The sequence below is a fragment of the Topomyia yanbarensis genome, chromosome 3 (genome assembly GCF_030247195.1).
Source record: "Topomyia yanbarensis strain Yona2022 chromosome 3, ASM3024719v1, whole genome shotgun sequence".
Classification (NCBI taxonomy): domain Eukaryota; kingdom Metazoa; phylum Arthropoda; class Insecta; order Diptera; family Culicidae; genus Topomyia; species Topomyia yanbarensis.
This window is the reverse complement of record NC_080672.1, coordinates 394,266,908-394,289,450: the sequence shown is the minus strand read 5'-3', so window position 1 is coordinate 394,289,450 and position 22,543 is coordinate 394,266,908. Positions and strand designations below refer to the sequence as shown.

The window sequence follows — 22,543 nt, the reverse complement described above, 5'->3', positions numbered from 1 at the left end:
CGAAATTTCCTGATCCATTCGGTGGAGGCACTAGCACTCCCGTTTGCATCGCACTATCAGCGAAAGTTTTACGATTGGAATTTCCCCCCGGATCGGTACCCCAGTTATGACGACGTTAGAAGGAATGTTTCGTTGGTACTGCTGAACAGTCACTTTTCGGCCGGAACACCTCGACCATATCTTCAAAATGTGATTGAAGTGGGAGGACTCCAGATTAAAACCAAACTAGATCCGCTGCCGGAGAACGTTCAGCAGTGGCTGGATGGGGCAGAACATGGAGCCATTTACTTTTCCTTGGGAGCAACTTTGAAATCGGCTGATATACCGATGGAAAAGTTGAAGATTTTCGTGAAAACACTAGCTAAACTGAAGCAGCGAGTTCTGTGGAAGTGGGAAACGGACGGTTTTCCGGATCAACCGGCGAATGTGATGACGCAGAAGTGGCTACCGCAGAACGAAGTGTTGGCCCACAAGAATGTAGTGCTGTTCATTTCACACGGCGGTCTAGGCGGAATGGCCGAAGCCAGATACCATGGTGTGCCTGTTTTGGGACTCCCGCTCTATGCCGAACAGGCTGGAAACGTTCGCTCCGCAGTCGTTGAAGGATGGGCCTTGGAAGTGGACTACCATACGATGAGTAGAGAACAGTTCGCTGAAACCATTGACAGAATGTTGAATGAACCCCAGTTCAGGGCAGTGATCAAGCACATTTCGGAGGTATACCGGGATCGGCCTCAAAGTGCGATGGAGTTGGCCTGCTACTGGGTGGAGTACGTGATACGGTACAGGGGAGCACCACAGTTGCACTATCAGGGGGTGGATTTGAACATTTGGCAGAATAATTCCGTTGATGTGGTTGTGTTCCTTGCAGGGACGGCATATTTAGTGTTCAAAGCTTTTTGTTGGATTGTGAGAAGACTGAAACGGATGATGTGCGGCAGGGCAGAAAAGCAGAAGACGAATTGAAGAAAAAATAATTTCGTGCCCGTCCACAAATTAACCCAATGATACAAGTTCAGCGGTTATAAATCACGAGGAAACGAAACACGCCCATGTAGAAATAGATGCAACATATTCATCGCGTCCTGCTCGATTAAAGTCATTATACGAATTTGAACGTCTAAAATCGTTGCTCTGAGCCACGTCTGTTGTAGTGCTCTTATCATCATCAAGTGAGACTTGGTCAAGTTGTTTGCGAAGTTCTACAAAAACAAACAAAACTAAGCGGTAGCTGGGTGACATGGTGTGCGTGTGAGGTGTGCGTTGTTTGAATTTGTGAACGAAAGCTGAAAAAGTGGAAACATTTATTACACGTATTGTTGCAAATTGACGCAGTTTTTCTCGATACTTTTACCTTGGCTTAGTTTTTCGCGGGTTTGAGACCAAATATTATTTTTCAAGGAAAGCAATTTTGAAAATATGTGCTAAATTAAGATATACATATAGCTCTAATTTAAATCAAATAAACTATAATCATGCATTATTCTATGATTTTAGCCGTTTCAACTGTCTTTTTCAGTTGCAGAAAATAACTAGAAACTAAAAAGAGAAAATTTCGCCTATTAGAATTTGAATGGATTTTTTTAAATTTTCTGTATACTTCTCTCTTAATTCTAAATTATTCAGAACGCTACGCAAAGATTCTCACTCAAAGAAAAATTTGGATAAAACCAAATTTGTGCATCAAGGGAACAATACCTAACATCATTAAAACAAAGTTCGGATTCTATGTTTTGAATTAATGTCATCAGTATCTGGCAGCATCTTGGCAACAGTTTTTTAACAAATATTCGTAAAAATAATTGTTTCTTGCAGATTAGTAAAATGCGGAACTAAAATTTTTAGACCAAAAGATGACATATATTGTATATTACTCCCAAAAAAAATACTCAGCTACACCTAACCATCCCGGAAAATGACTACAGTTCTACCAGATATTGGGTACCGCGCAGAACTAACTCAGACTTCGTTAGAAGATTCAGAACTACTTCTAATGAAGTTATATGGATTTGAAGTTTTCCACGAAGTTGTAGACAATAAAATTATTTTCCAGATTCCCACTTCGCCAGTTTATTTGATGTACAAATGCCAGTGACATTTTACTGGAATCTACACGACACAAAGGTAACTGGAATATTTTGTTTTTTTTTCAATTTGTTTAAACAGTCTGCCTATCCTATAAAAAACGAGAGGTTAAGTCTCAGGAAGGGAGTCCTGGTACACTGAATTGTTACTTTATATTTGACGAAAAAAAATATCATAATAAATTAATTTTATAACCCACGTTTACTTTTGACAATTTGTTCTTCTATTACCTTGCGATGCGTCTGTTTTTGACAGTGTTAGGTTCGCATATCTCCGCGAGGATTCGGTATATTACACAGGTGTTAGTGATTGTGATAGCAATACACGATAAGAGTATTTACGATAACATTCGCACAACAATGACTACACAATTTTAGCATGATAAGGCAAATGTCAATTTGCCCAGGGTTAATCCCAGGTTAATGGCCCTGACAGTACTGCAAACACCATCAAGTATGACGAAATTGACACTAAAAGCATCACTTAGGGTCAACGATCCTGCACCAGTCCTTTAATGCGTGCGAACGCTAAGAATCGGCTGCAAGATCTGTCGAAACATTGATATACAGTGGAGTGACAGAAAAAAAAATGACTCCCGTTGGCCCACCCCTGAGTCGATTCCTAGTCCCACCAGGAGTGTCTGCTCCAAATTTGAGCCAAATCGAACAAGTCTAGCTACCGGACCAACGTGCTTGAAGTTTGTATGGGATTTTTCGGCAATTTACATGGAGAAAACCCACTTGAGAACATTTTCACCGCTAGGGGGCACTGTATACATCAGATTATCACCAAAAGTGAAACTTAAGAAGATAATTCTATTATCTACAACTTTGTTAAAGACTGCAAAGCGATCCGACTCGAACAAAAAAAGTTATTAAACTTATAACGAAGTGATGTCTGAGTCAGTTTTGCATGGGGCCTAGCAGTGCATGGTAGTGTATCAGTACTAGGTTCTAACAAACTAAACATTTTTATGGAATAATGGTTAGGTTTAGCTCACTAATGTGTTCGGAAGAATTGTAGTACATAATACGAGTTATGTTTTGGTTAGAAAACTTTAATTCCAGCTGTGACCGCATAGATGGCGCCAACACTAACTTTTCAACGGAGAGAGATAGAAATTAGGTGTCTTCTACAAAGTTGTAGAACAAGATTTTTTCAGTAATTTTGCCAAACATCTCGATATTCTATCTCTCTCCGTTGAAAAGTTAGTGTTGGCGCTATCTATGCGGTCACAAGTGGAACTAAAATTTTCTAACCAAAACATAACTCGTGTTATTTACTGCAATTCTTCCGAACATACTATTCAGCTAAATCTAACCATTATTCCACAAAAATGTTTAGTTTGTTAGAACCTGGTACTGATATACTACCACGTACTGCTAGGCCCCATGCAAAACTGACTCAAACATCACTTCACTAAAAGTTTAATAACTTCTTTCAACAAAGCCGGATTGACTAGCAGTCTTCGACAAAGTTGTAGACAATTAAATTATCTTTCTTATTTTCACTTACAGTGATAATACGATGCATACAGTGCCACCTAGCGGTGAAAATGCGAGCTAGTGGGTTTTCTCCATGTAAATCGTCGAAAAATCCCATACAAACTTCAGGCACCTTGGTCCGGTAGCTAAACTTGTCCGATTTGCTTCAAATTTGGAGCAAGTACTCCTGGTGGGACTAGGAATCGACTCAGGGGTGGGCCGAGTGAGTTTTCAAAAATTCATTATTTTTCTGGGCACTCTAATATACAGGGTGTTTGGTTCAAGGTCTCTCGAGGGTTGATAGAGGATCATATTTTGGGGGAAAAAATCGTTCTACACGAACCATCAAATCTCAACCGTTACAGAGTTATTGAACTTTTTTCTATGAATAACTAGTTAGTCTTTAAATATTTCGCATTTTAAATCTTTTAGTTCCATTAGAAAGGTGAGAAAATTTCCTATTGTATGGTGTCCTAACTTGTTTCAGTTAATAAGGTTAAGTAATCTTTTAGAACTTAAAAGTTAACATTTTTTATTGATTTTTCGTTCATTCCACCAAAATACTCATGTTAACCTCAACATTTTAATGATACAGTTTGTTCGCCTGAAAGAGCTGCATGCTTTGCTCTTTGACATGACACACTTATCTTTTCTCGTTCTCATGTGTTTGGGTTATTGAACTTGAAATCGTTTATCTTATTTTCTATAATTCTAGCTATGATTGAAAAAGTATGGCACTTATTGTATTTCTTTTTGTTTTCGTTGAGAAGCTAAGATAATTTTAAAGAGAAAAATGTATTAATAGCTTTCAGTTAAGTGAATTTGGTATTCTTTTAGAAGTAAATTAGTTTAAAGTTAGTGTTATTATTAGCATTGTCGTTAATTTTCTTAAAAAAGTAAATAATCAACATCACTATTATTATAGTCGAAATAATGCATCTCAGTAAGTTCTACTATTCTTGCTTTGACTCCACACAATTATCTCTTTTCGTTTCGACACAAATTATTTTTAGCACATCATTCCACATGCAAAAACGACCATTTCGATCCAACTGCATCTGTGGTGACGTCATGCTGTGTTTACTGTTAAATTGCAGCGGAATGAAAAATATAGGGATAAAGTGTGTCAAAAAGTTATAGAGAATATTAAGAGGCATCGAATGAATAATCGCTACGATAAATTTTGTTACTTAAAAATGAAAATATTTACAAAATTCCTTTGGAAAATACTAATTTTGAGCTTTTTTACTAGTAAAATCATTTAGTGCTCTTTACTAAAAGATATTTACATAATACACATACATAGTAAATAACGAAACCTTGAGAATAAGGATATAAAGCATATTTTTTAGACTAGAGTCTTTTAGGCACATGCAAGTCGACAACAGAAAAAGTTTAATAATGAAATTACAAAAAGCGAGAAAATATAGGAATACATTGCAGGAAAACAAATTATGGATCGTCTTAAAACTCACCTTTTGGGAAATAAAGATTTATTATTTTGAGAAAATTAACAAAAACTTTATTTATGATGAAGTTTTTGTTAATTTTCTCAAAATAATTTAACTGCTTCACCCCTAAAAGAGAACTAAAGAGGGATTCCGTGAGAAATCGGCCGACCATAAAATATGACCATCGTCGATTCGAACGAAACTTTGAAGTTGTGTTCGGTTTATGAAACTCCATTATTTTCTCTGACAATTGAAATATTTTTAAACAAGAGCAATTTTTCAAAAGGGCGTAAACATTTGTACGTGCATTAATTTCAATTTTTTTGTTCGATTACTGTATTTTATACAGCAAAAATTTCTGAGAACGAGTTTCAGGAATGAATATTTATGTGCGAAAAAAATATACACTGAAAAAAATGTTGTGTCATTTTTTACAAAACCGAAAAATTGTGTTAAAAATGTAAATTGCAAAAAAACCCATTTTTCTAATTTTTTTATATTTTAGAATCAAAAACCTGAAGAAGTAAAAAAGTTTTTCTAGCAATAACTTTATACATTTTTTAAATTTAAATACTTTTAAATACAAAACTGTAATTTTATTACAGAATATAATTCTTAGTCTTATTTAAAATCAAAATGAATTTAACAAAAATCTGCTAAAATGCGATAATTATCGAGATATTTGGAATTTTGTTCCAACAAAACAGTTAATTCGTGTGATTATGCCCTTTTTAAAAGTTATTCGCGTTACCCCATCATAAAATGTCAAAAATCAAATGTTTATCTTTTTAAAGACGTAAAAGAAACTTTTTCAGTGTATGGAGAAACTTTCAATAAAAAAATTTTCCTAGTAACAACTTTAGACATATTTTTATAATTCATACTATTTACAGTAAAAAATACAATTTTCTTTTTGAATATGATTTTAAACGCTATTTTAAATCAAAATGCTCATAAAATTTTTTTGAAATGTGGTAGTTCTCGAGACATTTCAAATTTCGTTTTAACAACATAATTCTTTTGTTTTCTTACGACATTTTCAGAAGTTGTTCGCATTTCTCCATCAACAATAATAAGTTTTTCAAAAGGCTCATAACATTTCCTGTAACTTTCTCTTTGACATCAAGGTGATATTGTAATTTTGAAAGCTATACGAAAACAATTAAAATATGATCGAACTAGACCTAATGGTTGAATAGTATTTTAATTGTTTTCGTATAGCTTTCAAATGGTTTTCTTTTCTCTTCAGGTTTTTATTGACAAAATATAAAAAATTAGAAAAAATGGGTTTTTTGCAATTTAGATTTTTAACACAAATTTTATTTTTTGTGAGAAATGAAACACATTTTTTTTCAGTGTTTATTTTTTTCGCACATAAATATTCATTCTCTCAAACTCGTCCTCAGAAAGTTTTGCTGTATAAAATACAGTAATCGAACAAAAAAAATTAAAATTAATGCACGTAGAAATGTTCACGCCCTTTTAAAAAATTGGTTCAAAATAATCTTACTGATTGTGGAAAATGTTTAGTCTTCCATGCCGATGAAATGTGTAAAGTTTCATAGGGATTCAAGATGGACGATTTTAATTATTTTCGGACAGATCTTCGTGGAATTCCTCTAAAACTACTCAATTGATGGATATGGGGACACCATTCAACAGGAAATTTTCTAACCTTTGGAATGAAACTAAAAGATTTCAAATACAAAGTATACTTTTCGAGTTAGAGTTATTTTAAGGGGTCACATCACTGTAAAATTTAAAAAAATCGAAATTTTTTATTGATCTAAAACGTGCTTTAGGGCCTTGAAAATGATATATCAAAAACCCACAGGCGACAATATTTGCTAAATGTTCAAATTTTCAATTCTACCGAAACGTTTCTTATGTATAGCACGAGCGTATTAAAAACTTTATCCGCGTTTTTCTCGAGACCACATTTTTTGAGCTGGCCGGAATCATAACTCGAATAAATGATTTTTGATCGTTTTGAAATTTTTTCAGTACATTCAAAATTAACTTCTCAAGCGACGTACGTAGGATTTTATTATTTTTTTTTTCATTTTTTTAATCAACAATTTTGTGTCAATTTTAATGATGTTTTCAGTGTTTTTTCACTAAAAAGAGCGCCATTTCGTGCAAAAACAGAATATCGAAAAAAACCCTACGTACATCGCTCGCTATTGGTATAAGAAATCGAAAAAAAGTTTAGTTCTAAGCTGTATGTTACGGGGGATAGGGTGTCAGGAATGTGTGATCTTAAGGCCATCCAAAAATACTGCACCCTCAAAAGCGAGTTTGGAGTTCCATACTTTCGATAATTTGATGATAACAGCATGCATAAATAAATGCCCAATTAACGAGAAAATTGATGTCACATTTCCGCTCCTCTACAAGATGGTTGAAATATGAATTCTATAAACTACTCAATTATTTCTGCACACTGATCTAGTCATAGTCTTTGTATGCGACTATAGCTATATTCGAATATGGCGACGATGTTTCCAACTTGTTCGTATTATTTGATTTCCACTCCTTTTGATAGATCAGATAAATAAAACGAGATTTATAAAAATTGTCCCAATGTACACAAGCAAAGTAGAAAATTTAAATTTTGTTTTGCGGAAGTGCGAGCGAATTGCACGAAGCTATACATTTGATACCTGGATGTATTGATGCAAAGCTTATTGTATATATAGGCGATCTCGGATGTACGTGATATTCTTGTAACGGGTCGTTGGATATACAGTAGAGCTATCACCTTCCGTCTCCAGGGATCATCTATGAAGTATGTTTACGATTGTATACACACATACACTTATTAACATTGAATATTGACTAGAAGAGTGCTATTTCACCAAAGCGTAGGCATATTGAATAGACAAATGAAAATATTTATTCGATCAGATAACATTAACGTACGTTTTCTTTATGTATTGTTGCTCATGTAAGTGATTGCAATAGCGGTTTGTTACTAAATCTGAAACAAGCAAGGGGCTAGAAATTTTTATTTTATTCAGTATTTTTTCGTTATGTTTCGTATATTGTAGTATATTGTTCAAGTCTCAATCAGTTTAGAAGTAGCGAATTGAATATATTTACAAGTGTTTGTGAACAAAATTATTTTCGCACTTTTCTATGTTGCAATATTGAAAATTGACTTTTATTTTTATTTGGAAAACCCATTGTTAGCGATCTAGTCGAGAAACTAAGAGGAACATAAAAATATTAGACCAATCGGATCATCTGTTCATTCATAATAAAGGAATGTTTCATGGCAAATTCATTCGAATTCGGGAATCCCGGGAAATGTGAAAATATCAGGCTTCCCGGTTTGGAAGCTCTAGTCAGTGCCTACAATACGATGACAAAAAACAAGGAAGATAGTTTCACAATCGAATTCTGCAAACCTTAAGACAAAAGTCGAAGCAATCAGCAACATCCAAACACTAGCAGTGACAATAGTATGAAACAAAGCGACGAATAAGTAAGTAGATTTAATGACCTTCAATGTTTGTCAGGTGACGCCGAGAAAGCTTCACCACCAAAAAGACTGTTCGCTCGCACAAGTATATTGCGTTTGAAGGATTCGATTGTAGCATATTAAAAATGTTATTTTTTAATATAATTTTTTTGCCTAAGCATATAAAAGACCTACGACCCCATTCGTTTGCTTGAGCTTAAAGCTCGCGCATCGATCCGTTTCAAACAAACGGATGGGGAAAAATTCATAGAAAAAATCCTTAATATAGACAGGGTGTGTATTAACTCAAATGCCTAATTCCATACTTTTAAATCCTCAGACAATTTTATCCCAATTTCATGTATAACAATGCTTCGAAAAATCAAAATTTTTTGCACGAACGCTAGACTTTTTTCGATGAACATATTAGTGTAGTTATATTTTTGCAGGAAATCATTTTCCGCAAAAACAGTTCTTTTATCTTTTTTTGCAAATTGTTGGCCTCGGAAATTATTCCAACCTTGAGAGCCTTATCCGACGCTGGAACATGTCACCACCTATACTCAAGCTACGCTATGAATCGATGACAATCAGACTGCCGCGTATCCGTTTTGTAACTATGGCCAATCCTACGCGGAAACATGTTTGATCGTGAAGGGCATAAAACGTATAACTGAATTAGTTGAATTACGTTTCGACTTCGTCTCATCATAATCGGACACTAGCTTAGAGTGGGATTAGCTTAAGGGGTTATATACAAAGTTGGAACTCACAAATCGATTTTTTTTTGTTGAATTTTCTGAAAGTACACACTTTTGAAAATATCTGTGCGAAATTTCATCCAGATCGGAGCACTAGATTTTCAATTACAGCTGTTTGCAGCGCGCTGGTTCTTCTACGAATGAAGCGGACACAAAACTTTAAACGCAATTATCTCGGAATGAAGCTTTTTGAAAAGTACCGTTGCGGTGAACGTGATATCTCAAAAACTAGTCATCCGATTTCCAATTTTTTTTCTTTTTAACTTTAATTCTCGTGTACCTGAACGGTTCCTTTTCCATCAAAAAAATTCGATTCTTTGCAGTGAATTTTTGTTTAAAATTTTGAACATCACAACAACATGTTTTTTTCGCAAGAAAAAAAAAATATTGGGGAACCGGTCCGTTCAAGTACACCACAATATATTTTTCTTCAATAATATTTTCAGTTTTTGGATTTCACTGAAGCGGTTCGGTTTGGAGAGCGTATACCGCAAACCTCTGACAAAAAACACGCTTCGGGGATGGGCCATAGCTCCAACAACCAAATTTTTTTTAATTCAGCTTGTTTTTTCTATCTTCGATAGTGCTATCAACGAACGGTCTTTCGCTTTTTCACATAAAATTTGCATAAACACTTTAAAAAATCACAAACTTAGCTCACTTTTTCGCCACAACTTAATGAAAAGCGTTCAATCTTCAACCAGAGAACACCATACTCTTCTTTAGTCATTTGTGAAATTTGCATGAAAATATGTTATTTGTGGACTACTCTTTAAAACGTAAATATAGAAGACAAATAACATATTTGCATGAAAATATGTTATTTGTCTTCTATATTTACGTTTTAAAGATTCATCATAATAAGACAAAATTGAAGTAAACCATGGATTCTTGAATAGGTTCGTAATTTCAACCACAAACTTTGAAATCGAAAATTAGGATTTGGCCAAGTTACAAAAGATTGCATCAAGTAATCCAGACAGAAATTTTTTTTCCTCGGCTCAATGTTTTCAATTTTCACACATGCATGCATATTCACATACTATGCTGTTAGGGGCCGTTCATAAACCACGTAGACTCATAGGGGGGACGGGGGGGGGGGTCTGGCAAAAGTCTACGTTTGTCTACGAGGGGGGAGGGGGGTCTTTGCAAAAGTCTACGTAGACTTTTATTTTTTATTATTCGTATTACTTATTATAAATTGGATTTAAAGAGAGTTGTATTCAAAATATCGGTCTATTCAGTATTTATGCAGACACTTCAAAGCTAGTACACTATTGAGGCAACTACTCATTAAGCGACCACTCAACCCAGAACCCACGGTTTTTTTTGGACAATCTCACACTTGTTGTTTCTTGCGTATATTTTGATATAGTTTTGTCTAGGAATAATACAAAATGTCAGTTCCAAAGACGAACGCACAAAATTCCTCTCGACGGAAGATTTTGACTGTGAAATCATCTGAGACACCACTAGTTAGCAGACATGCATTAAATGTATGAACCATAAAAAGCTAAAAAATGGTTAATGTTTAGCATTGTAATAACAAAGCACCCGATTTTTAACAATAAGTGGATTATTTTTTTTATTTTTTATTAATTGATTTCGGTGGTTAAAGCAGTAGTGTAGTTAAACTTCTACAACAAAGTGTATACTCGAGTTAATCAGTTTCTATTGCAATCATTTACACTGATTTCAAAATCTTTAAACACCCGTTTAATTTTACGTCTTGACCCTACGCAACTCCGTGCAAACCGGTTCTACTATATTTTTCTTCGAAAATATTCGGATATTTGATACTTTTCGATAATACTCTTAGGTGATACGGCTATTAATTACATAAGAAAAATAAATATTTTTGGGTAGATTTAAATAGCTTCGTTCCCTTAATCAAATAAGGCCGTTTAGATTATCTTATTATCTTAGAAATATTGAAATTTGTTCACAAAAAGTGAAATTTGTATGCATGTTTGGTTTATTATTTTAGTCTAGATGATAGTACACATCGACAGTATTATTTTGTAATTGTTTCTTATAATTTAACAATTTTGAATGTACCAATAAGGCTCAAAAAGTGTTTAGCAATTCTGCATTGTTGGTGTAGGTTGCACTTCGGCCAAAATTTAAGCTAGTTAGAGCAATATATCTTTTTACATATATTTGTGTGACTAACCTTGAAAAGAAGTATTCTGCTACACAAACGTTGGAAAGCACCTTGAATCGGTATTAATTGATTTTATCAATCATAGACAAAAAACCAATGTAAAAAACCTTTCTTTAATATTTAAAAAGCTTAAAATAAATCTGAACGCTAATTTTTAATTGAATATTATAATGTGATTCTTGCTAATTTCACATCTCCCGCGAATAAAAAAAACTACGTAGACTTTTGGCTTGGGGGGGGGAGGGTTGGTAAAAGTCTAAAGTACTAAAGTCTACTAGGGGGGAGGGGGGGTTGGAAATTCTCAAATTTCGGTCTACGTGGTTTATGAACGGTCCCTTATAAGCATTTCGAATATTTCAAAATCTTGAATCTCACACCAATTACGATTCAGACTTGTTTTCTTTTTTTATAAGTCAAAAAAGTCCACGTGGACATGTCCCATACTACCACCCCCCCTCCCCATGGACAAGCGTGGACTTTCTCGTGACTCCTACCCTCCCCTAAATTGTCCACGTAGTATATGGATGGCTTTGTATAAATTACTGATACTCTCCGTTATTTTCTAAAATCTGGTCCACTTATAATACGCGTTATTTATTCTCTAGTTGGATTTGGAATGTTTTGATACCGATTTGCTTTGAAAACGCGAGGTTTGCCTCCGTGATCGTAAAAGTGTGTCCCGGGAGGTTCATTGCAGCGTCGTGTTGAAACTTTGAATCGACATTGGAACCGGAAAGTGGTTAGGTTAATCAAGTAAAACCAAGGGCTCTCGCATTGGGATGTCACAAAAATACGACATCAACCGTCCGGAGGATTGCGACCAGGTACCGTGCCTTCGAGCAATCGAACAGGGCGATGAAGATGTATCTGGTGGCCCATAATCGCTCCCAGAAGTTGTACAACAGGGTTCTGACGTAATACAGAGGGCACATTATCATGGACGGCGATTCAAGACGAATTTCAGAACCGGGATAGAGCTTTTATATGACCAGAGCACGACGAGATGTCCTGAAAAAAAATCAAACTGTGTTGGTCAATTAATTCACCTGGAAAGCGATGATCTGGCAAGGAATTTGCAGCTGCGGACTCAAAACCAAGCTTTTAATCACCATTAAAACGATTAACTCGAAGCCCGAATGGCACGATTTTGTGAAAAATGACCGTTGAAGCTGATGGCGCTAAAGAGAGTCTATGAGCTCAGCGGAATCACTTGCATCATTTTATAAAAGTACAATAAAATGCCATAATTCCTACAAGTACATTTTTCGTACATCAAATCAATTCCGTGAAATCCCTAGTTTTATGCGTTTGGATTTTAAGCGGACCAGATATTATGATAATGGACGAGTTAATAGTCCATGGTTATGACCATGGACGAGTCAATAGTCTACAAAGTGCTGGATATATTTGAGAGAAGAAATCGACTTTCAAAACAAAAGAAAACATTAGAAAATAGAGAATGGCACAGACGAATGATCCTCTAGCTGTAATTTTACATGTAAAATTCTATGGAAAGATTACGTTAACTCTTAATATCTTTTTAATGATAGCCAAGAGTCTATTCTTTTATTTTTGCAGTATCTACGGAAAAAAGAAACCTGAAACCATCGTAAACTAGCTTTTTGCAATTGTCTCAAAATACTGTTATTTATCGTTAGGGAACCACATGACAATTTGACCTCGAAAAGGCTACTCATGGCCCCATTGAAACCTGCTCCGGAATGATCATTCCGGGGTCAAGCCACAAAGCTCTATGACCATGAAATGCAATCTTCTGATGCAATTCCGAGAATTTTTAAACCTATATTGCCAATTGAAATTCACAATTCCAAATACTGGACTGTTGGAAATATACGGATGTGATATCCTGATGATGATCCAATAGTGGGATCGGAAAACCAATAACAAAATATTCTAATTTTTAGAGGTTTAATCGGCGAATGTATTAAAGGACAGGTATTAATTATAATTACAATCATAATTATGATTATAATTATTGTTATTATTATTATCACATGTAATACTTAAGAAATTCTCGTAACATGTTATGCAAAAAAAGAAATACTGGGGTAATAAATTTGACTAATCATGTACAACACTGTGTATAGTCATAATTTCGACAATCTTATCATCAATACTTGTTTCGTTTATTGCTATAGTATTGATAGGGATTGAAACAATCACGAATACAAGTGTAATGTTCCGTGGAGACATGCGAATGTTGCTCTTGTAAGAACCCGAGATGCTTTGAAATGTGCCTCTGACTTATGAAATTGGGGCCTTACCTCAGTAACATTAGACAACATTAGACATACACCAATGCAGACCAGATCCTATGATTAGCAAAGTTTCGTCCAACATCCACGACTGTGCTCACCGTCTGCATGTAATAAAAGATACAAGTGATTCAAACGACTAACCAGTTGCGTGTAGATTCCAGACAAAGACGGTCGGGTCAACATAAACGATGAAGGCGTCATTACTGATCAAGGTGATTTGCACTTTTTGTCCTCTGGTGCTTTTTGGTTTCGCAGAAACCAGTCGAATACTTTGCATCGATCCGAGTCCCGGGAAATCACACGTACTTGTTGCTCAAGCCCTGCTGAAAGGGTTAGCCGAGCGTGGCCATGAGGTAAGTAGCTTCGATCAAAATGTGAGGACTGCTTTTGAAGGAATTTACTTAGTCAAGCTTCAATTCTAGATTACAATGGTCAGCCCGTTCAAGTTGTCGAAACCGGTGAAAAACTTCCGAGAGATTGTTGTTCCACTGGATGATTTCATCAGCAGTCAGATGAAAAAGTTTCTCGAGAAACCGCCCAACATACTGACCGAGCTTCCGAGTTTGGTAAACAGAATGCTGGTGGTGGCCAACGATACCGTCAATCATCCGGATTTTTTGGAACTGAAAAAGGAGAAATTTGATCTCGTGATCGCAGGACTGTTTGTAGCGGATTTCATACTAGGTTATGGTCCCCATTTTGAGGCTCCAACGGTGGTGCTTTGGACTGCCGGCATATCGAAATTCACTTCTGAATTTGTGGGGAATCCTAGAGAGATAGCAGCTAGTCCAAATATGATGCTTGGTAAGCAAGATTTCACGAAATTTTCGTCAAGATTGAAAAATTTCCTGGTAGCCTGTGTGGAAGACATAATCGGAGTGTATACACAATACAAACAAAAACCGTATTACGATTGGAACTTCCCCTCGGGTCGCTATCCAAGCTACGAAGATGTGCGGAAAAATGTTTCTTTGCTACTGCTGAACTCCCATTTTTCGCATGGTGGCGCGAGGCCGTATCTCCAGAACGCAGTTGAAGTAGGAGGACTACAGATTAAAACCAAACCGGATCCGCTACCGAAGGACATCCAGGAATGGTTGGACGGAGCCGACAAGCATGGCGCTATCTATTTCTGTTTAGGATCCAATCTCAAATCGACTGATCTGCCAGCTCATAAGATGGAAATTTTCGTGAAAAGCTTGGGCAAATTGAAACAACGGATCCTGTGGAAGTGGGAGGCGGATAGCTTTCCGAATCAACCGGCTAACGTTATGACTAAGAAGTGGCTCCCCCAGGATGATGTTCTGGCGCATAAAAATGTAGTTTTATTCGTTGCCCACGGAGGCTTGGGAGGAATAGCTGAAGCCCGGTATCATGGAGTTCCGGTACTAGGTATACCGATTTTTGCAGAGCAATCTGGAAATGTTGCAAATGTGGTGCGGGAAGGATGGGGTTTGGAGGTGAATTATGAAACTATGAATGAGACTACGTTCAGTGAACTGTTGAACGAAATGCTGACGAATCCGATCTACCGCCAGAAAGCTAAGGAAATATCGACTGTTTATCGGGATCGACCTCAAACTGCCATGGAGACGGCCTGCTACTGGATCGAGTACGTGATACGTCACAAAGGGGCTGTTCATATGCATTATCAGGGAGCAGACCTGAATTTCTTTCAGTCACACATGTTGGACGTGATAGCGGTGATATTAGTCGCTGTCTATCTAGTGATTAAGGTACTTAAAGTTGCTTGTAAAGGAGTTGCTAGGCTTTTTGGTGGTGGAAAGCCGAAGAAACAAAAACAGTATTAATGTGATAGAGGAAGGAGAAAACATACATTTTTTCGTCTTCTATTATCATCTCGCCGGTATTCAGTATAGGTAAATATATATTGTATTCCACTCAAACAAGTGATAAGATAGAGAATAAACACTCAAAATTTCCTTGCGGTGAGAACATTTTTGAACTGCTGTATGCCCCCTCCTAGCAGCGATTGTATTATTCGATCGATAATTCCTCAAACGAGGTAAAGGATTTCATCACTGTTCTACAGCGTGATCGCAGAAATTTCCCACCGAAAATAGATTCTTTCAAAATTTTAATAAACATTTACTAAGATGCATTTGCATTTGTGAAACTTGATTAATTTCCGAAATTAAGCTTAACATCCACGATTTGAACATCATTCAGTGGAATCGAATAATCCCCTACGTAGAAGTGGGTATCAAAAACCAATTCCTTCTACAGAACCAATCTTCGCTCGATAACAGCCATTGAAATCATCGCTTGTCAAGTAAAATCCAAAGGACTTTTACATAGCTGTCATCCATATTCCCCTTAAAACATCGGTTGGTCAATGACGGGTTTGTGATTCTGTGCAACTCCTCCCCACAACGAGGCTTTTCTTGGCAGACTACAACTCTTGCTGTACGGCATAGGGTTGCTTTTATAATGAAGATCGATCAACCTTACTCCACGATCTTTATGAAATCTTTATAGTACCAGCACGTCCAAGGACGTTAGATTTATCCCCCTGCTCAACATCGTCGCGATTGGATCGCATGTGAAAGCTAAACACTGATCACCACGCTAGCGACAATCTGCCGTAATTACAATCGCTAACGGTTTAAGACCGCAGGTAACAATCAATGTATCGTATAACAGTACATTGTTTGAAAGAGCTACGCGATCACAATATCTTACCAAGTAGAGTCTACTGAACAACTTCTTTCGAAGGAGGAGCACGCGTGTTTGGACATTTTAATTTTCAACAGCGCGATTGAAGCTCAGACGAAACGTGTGTCAAACGCGAACTTTCACCCCGAGGTCGGACAAAGAGTGCTCAGACTTGTACGCGGAGTAGGCATCCATGTCTTGCAAATGGTTGGAACACCCGACAACTCCAGGAAGTATGCGACATTGGAAACGGAAATGAGGATTTTGACAAAGGCCAAAAATGTAGGTTATTGGTACTGGTTCGTCCATGGGTTAACGAGGGAACCATCGACAAACACTCTTGGGGTATTACCCAACGTATACGCAAACGAAACAATACCAACGAAAACGTGGAATATTTATTACGACCGCTGGATAATCGATGGCGCCAAAATATCTGCCCGGATTCTGTGGCGGTACAGAAATCCTACCGTGTTGCTTCCCCTCAAGATACCGTGAACGAATCACCATTTTCGATGGTGGAGCAAGTCAGAATGCTCAGAAATCAACTTGTTGACGAATCTGCCGGGTTCTACGACAAAGCGTTTGATGAATTTATTCAACAAGTACCCCTAGCTTGGAGACAAGTGAGAGTGATCGCTATTCCAACATCGGAAAAACCAGCCTCCGATCACAACTCGTATCGGACGATTATAATGCATTCCTGTATCTGGAGTTGAGATCTGAAAATGATCCTGTACCGCATCGCAATCGGGTCGAAGTAAATGGCTTATTGTTAGCTACTCAAATTGGATTTCTCAACGGCAAAGGAGCGAACGATTGCCCTACGTTGCGTTAAACAAACATTGAAATGGTCTACTTTTGCAAAGAGCAGATGACATCAGTGTTCTTGGATATTATATTAGATATTTTGGACTAACTTTCTATTAACGCATTTTCACAGAGCATTATTTTTGACTGATTTAAAATAACTTTTTGCTAAATTAGTTTGAAAAACATATGCATTTTTCGCACAATGATCCCATAACACTAATCTTTAGCTACATGTAACTAAATCTAATTTTTTTATTTGAATGACACTGACGAATGACATCAATTCCCGCAAGCTGCCTATTGACGGCTGATTGAGTAGTGTCTGTTGCAGGACCCAAAGCTGTTGATCTGCAAGGACCCTTTTAACATACCTAGGACAATTTGTCCACTCTTCAGATGGCTACCGAATTCTCCACGGAGACGACAAAGCTATCTGTATTTTTCAAAGAAGCGCAACTAAAGCTTCAACAATTCAAATTATCTTGGTGTCTAGTTCTACTCTATAAGTACCTGAGAATGTCACATTAGGTATCAGGCCAACGAAGCTTCAACTTTCTCCGTGCAATAGCCGGATTTGGTGGGGTGCCCAACCATGAACCCTGATCAGATTATACCAATCAATTGTATCTGGGTGCTGAGTTGAATGGCATATTTATATTTCGTATAAAAGGTTCCGTTCTCAAGTTATGCATCTTCAAGGCATACAATACTAAAACATTTATTTTAAAAGCAGTTCTTCGAGGTCAAAATCACATAATTCCGAAACCGTAAACTATATAGGATCAATATCTCTGAGTTTTATAGCACAATGCAGCGCTCTCCGGAAGTAATTATTTTGGTGATTATTACCCCCAAGAAATAATAATGGAGAATTAACACTTCCAAAAACATTTTTAGAAACTTAGTGTCTTCAGTAAAGTTGTTGAGAATGATATAAGAAACAACTTTGTCGATGACATGATAGCACTCTGTAGAAGAATATTTACGAAATTTTATTAAATCTTCTTGATTATAACTCCTTTGTTGTAAGTGTGAGAGACTGAACCCCTGGCCAAAGTTGTGTATTTCATTATGCTAAACAACTTTGCAGAAGGCCAAACAAATGTAAGAGTTATTGTAAACATTAATATTAATTAAAATAATTAAAATTATTGTCATAAACGGTATTTTTCGCTAATAACATAATATATTTCGATACTCTGAATACCTTCATGGCTTCTACCAATTTGTTCTAATATCAGTCTCAACAACTTCAATGAAGACACCAAGTCTCTAAATTATGTTCTTTGGAGAGTTAAATCCAGTCTTCCAATCTTCCAGTCTTCATTCAAGTTTGTTATGTATATATACCAAATTCGTTACTGATACTTTTTGCATGTATCAGGCAACTAGCAGTTGGCAAATTGGATTCTGAGATGATTATGACTTTCATTGGTTTAGTTTTCGATAAAAATACACTGAAAGATATTCAATTTGGACAAGGAAAAGTTTTTATAAAAAGCTTTTTTTCCTTGAAAGTGCCCAACTTGATTTTTGACAGTAGGTATGGAACATAATTACTTATGTTGAAACAAAATTTCATCAAAATCAAAGATGGTTTTTTTATTCAATTCGTTTATTTGATAAGGCACGTTTGCGTTAGCCTAAAAGGGCCAATTTTGTTTTGTTCTACGTTTTATATTACTTAAAACTAGGATGGTTTTTTTAATAAATCGACTTAAAATTTTTGAAATCGATTTTTTTCAGTGTAGTAGTCGATAAAGAATTTTTTCAATATTTTTATTCAAAAATTTGGCAAATTAATTTAATTAATTTGGCAAAAATCACTCCTAAAATTTTGTTTGTAGCATTTGTCATTTTTAGACTATAGTCATTTGAAAAAAAAAATGGTAAAGAAAAGTTTGACCCTTTTCAAAAGACAGTCTAGATCATTTTTGAAAAAACACAAAGTATTCAAAGTGGCTTTTTGTGACAAAGTTCTCATGTACAGAAAGTTTCATTGAAATCTGAGAGGGTTCTACCAACATTTGTTCGAGTGGGCACGGTTGATGGTTGCAACAACTTTGAAACATTTCTAAACGAGTTTAGCACTGAAGTTTTCGTGTTTGAACTTTGCAGATCGATTGACTGATTATATGTAGCAAGCTAAGTTTGCTTAAAACTTTCATTAGTTGTTAAGAGTAGTAAATGAAATATATATGAGTCTGCCTTCTCACTTCGACCAGAGAAGAAGCTAAAAATCATTCCATTAAAGCCAGTAGGGAAGTAGTCAATTTCATCTACCGTTTTGCTGCTATCCACTACACAAAGAGTACTGTGTGGTACCTATAGTCATGATTGTCGATCTACGGCAAAAAAGGAACCCCTTTGCGGGCGATTACTTTTGTTATTGATTTTTCGAAACGTCCTGTAAGTTAAGCCATTCGGGGAATGAAACAATTACTAAAAGTGCAGATAGTGCTCAAAGTGGTAGAAGTTTGCATTCTGTAATTTCACCATGTCACAAACTTCTACCACTTTGAGCACTATCTGCACTTTTAGTAAGTTTCATTCCCCGAATGGCTTAACTTACGGGACGTTTCGAAAAATCAATAACAAAAGCAATCGCCCGCAAAGGGGTTCCTATGTACGCTGGTTATGTTTAAGAACATTTCCCAAGCAGAGACTTTCGTTTCGCGAAACAACGTACAACATTCCGTCGAATTTGGCAGCGTTGAAATCATCTTCCCCGTATTTATACAGATGACGACTCTTCAGAGGCACGTTCACATGATTTGGCGTCAAATGTTGCTTGCGTTTAACTGATGATACATGACGACAGGCTTATGAGACCAGTGCCGTACCCTCTGAACCGCCACAACGGGTCTACTTCCGCTCTGTTCAACAATGTTGTCTACAGCATTGAAAGGGCTTTCCACCAAAGCAAATAAACTTAGGAATTTTTCTTGACATTGAAGAGACTTTCGACAACGTGTCATTCGAACCCATTTTGGAAGCAGCACGAGGTCATGGAGTACCGTCATATATCATGAACTGGATACACTCAATGCTTAGCAACCGACATCTGTGCTCATCGTTAAGACAAGTAGAGATAAGGAAACTGATTGCGGATGCCCTCAAGATGGTGTGCTGTCACCAGTTTTATGGAACCTGGTCGCCGATGGCTTATTGATGAATTTTAATAAGCTTGGTCTTCCGACATAGGGTTTCGCCGATGATTATCAAATCATGATCACCGGTATTTGCCTTAACAAACTTTTTGATTTGATGCAGCAAGCCTTATGTGTTGTTGAGCAATGGTAACTTCATGTTGGACTATCAGTTAATTCAAATAAAACATCAATGGTGCTTTTCACTTAACGAAGGATTATAACCGGAGCTTGTCCGTTGCAGTTATTTGACTCTGAAACTATTGTTGCACATCAAGTTAAGTACGTTGGGGTAATTCTTGACTTGGTTTCGGCGAAACTCGGAGACTCAAACTCAAGTACATTCAGTGGATCTACACAACAATTGTTGGATCACTACTGGCATATGGGTGCCTTGTTTGGTGGTAGAAGGGAGAAGTTAAGACAATCCAATCGAAGTTAAGCCATTTTCAGAGGATGGTCTTGATGGCGATGATTGGTGCGTTCTCGACAACACCTACTGCTGCTCTAGAGACACTCTAGAACATAAAACCGCTATATGTGGTTCTGAAACAAGAAGCAGTTTCTTGTGCATACCGTCTAAAGGTTACTGGATTCTGGAACAGGTGCCCGATGCTACCAGTATTACTGGAAATGAATAGGCGGATGAATTAGCTAGAGCGCGAGCTGTGACTGACTTCGTTGGTCCAGATTCAGTTCTACCACTATCAATAAGTTGGAAAAAGCGCAAGATTCGCTCTTGGGCTGCATCCGAACATGCCAACAATTGGTGTAGCTTGCAAAGTTGCGTTCAAACGAAAACTTTTCTGCCGGATGTAAGTCCAAAAATGTTAAAGAGTTTGTTGTATTTTCCCAAGTACAATTTCAGTGTTCTAGTCAGGGTACTGACTGGATATTGTAAACTCAATTATCACATGGCTTCTCTTCAGCGTGCTGAGTATTATTCGTGTGATCTTTGTGAATCCGATTTCGGAACTTCGTATCATTTGATATGTAACTGTCCTGCAGTAATGAAATTGCGCATCCGGATTTTAGGTTCTCCATACATATATGAACCTATGTACAGGGAGATAAAACTCAAAGATGCGCTATCGTTCCTAATACAGTGTGGTAAAGAGCTATAGGCTTTATCAGTAGGGTTCATTATTCTTTCAAGAGTGAAGTATCCACGCTCTTACTGTTTTGTGTGGAGATTGTATTGTGTTGTCATTTTCCATTTCCCTACTTTTTTATATCATGTCCCTTTCCCTTGCCCTATGACGCAGTTAACAATTTAAATATTGTATTTCCTTTAGAATCCATTCGTCTTGCATTAGTTAGTCATTATAAAATGTAGAAGCCCATCTAAGAGGGGTTAGTAGAAACAGACAAACGATTCTTGAAACATTGCCGCACTGCACAGACGGATTGCGTTTTTTAATGGATTATACAGTACATCTAAAGAAAGACTTAAAACAAATTGCTGTTAAATGATTTCAAAATAGACCATTAGCACCGGACAAAAAGAAGCCTACCGATGTTACATTAGTCGATCTTCAGTTCAACAAATGTCGTCAGTAACAAATGATACTAGTATAATTTCAAACTAGCTTTCTGTATTATTTCAAACTAGCTTTCTGCTCCAATCCAAATTTTTGGTTTTTTTCAAAATTATTCAATTATAAATTTAATGAAACAGTATTTTATTTCTAACTATATCTTTCCTTCTTTAAAACATGAACTGTATTTCATAGGTCACAGAACTGATCATAATATATCTTTTTCTAGCATTATTTGTGCGTTGTTGTACAGTTTTTTGTTCAAAGTAGTGTTATTTGAATCGAAACGATCGTTTTTACTCCTATCTGATAAAGATATACAGATTTGAAACCACTGATGCCATCCATTTAACGAAACGATTTAACGCATTCAAAATAACGGACAAATTATATAAAATTGCGACATTCCATTAAATTACGTTCGACCAATGCCAATTCGGTCAATTGGTATTCTGCCAAATGACATTCAATCAGATGGTTCTTGCAGTGTATCGGCATTCGGCTTTATCCTACTTTTTTATAGTGAAAATAGGGTTCCAAAATTATTCTTCCATCACAAAAAAATTTCATTAAAATATGTGCTTCTATCGCAGTGCTGAAAGCTGCTCAATATAATTCTCCTAGAATTTTTTAAATAGGGAAATTATATGGAAAAAGTAGGTGAGGTTAGTTTAAATTGA

The 22,543-nt window shown here is 36.4% G+C and overlaps 2 protein-coding genes across 9 annotated transcripts in view; one reads left to right on the top strand and one right to left on the bottom strand.

Moving 5' to 3' along the window:
- LOC131691917 (serine/threonine-protein kinase N) overlaps positions 1-22,543 on the bottom strand; it is a 272,404-nt gene that overhangs the window by 60,746 nt on the left and 189,115 nt on the right. The window lies entirely within an intron of this gene.
- Positions 13,843-15,802, top strand: LOC131691921 (UDP-glucosyltransferase 2-like). The gene is made up of 2 exons (XM_058978682.1): positions 13,843-14,040; positions 14,110-15,802. The coding sequence occupies exons 1-2, from the start codon at positions 13,876-13,878 to the stop codon at positions 15,496-15,498; spliced, it is 1,554 nt and encodes a 517-aa protein (XP_058834665.1). The 5' UTR covers positions 13,843-13,875; the 3' UTR covers positions 15,499-15,802.

Bases quoted from the DNA above. Each gene is read 5' to 3' on its own strand.
- LOC131691921 (XM_058978682.1), top strand. From the start codon at position 13,876: ATGAAGGCGTCATTACTGATCAAGGTGATTTGCACTTTTTGTCCTCTG. The intron at 14,041-14,109 runs GTAAGTAGCTTC...CTTCAATTCTAG, and splicing joins TAGCCGAGCGTGGCCATGAG to ATTACAATGGTCAGCCCGTT.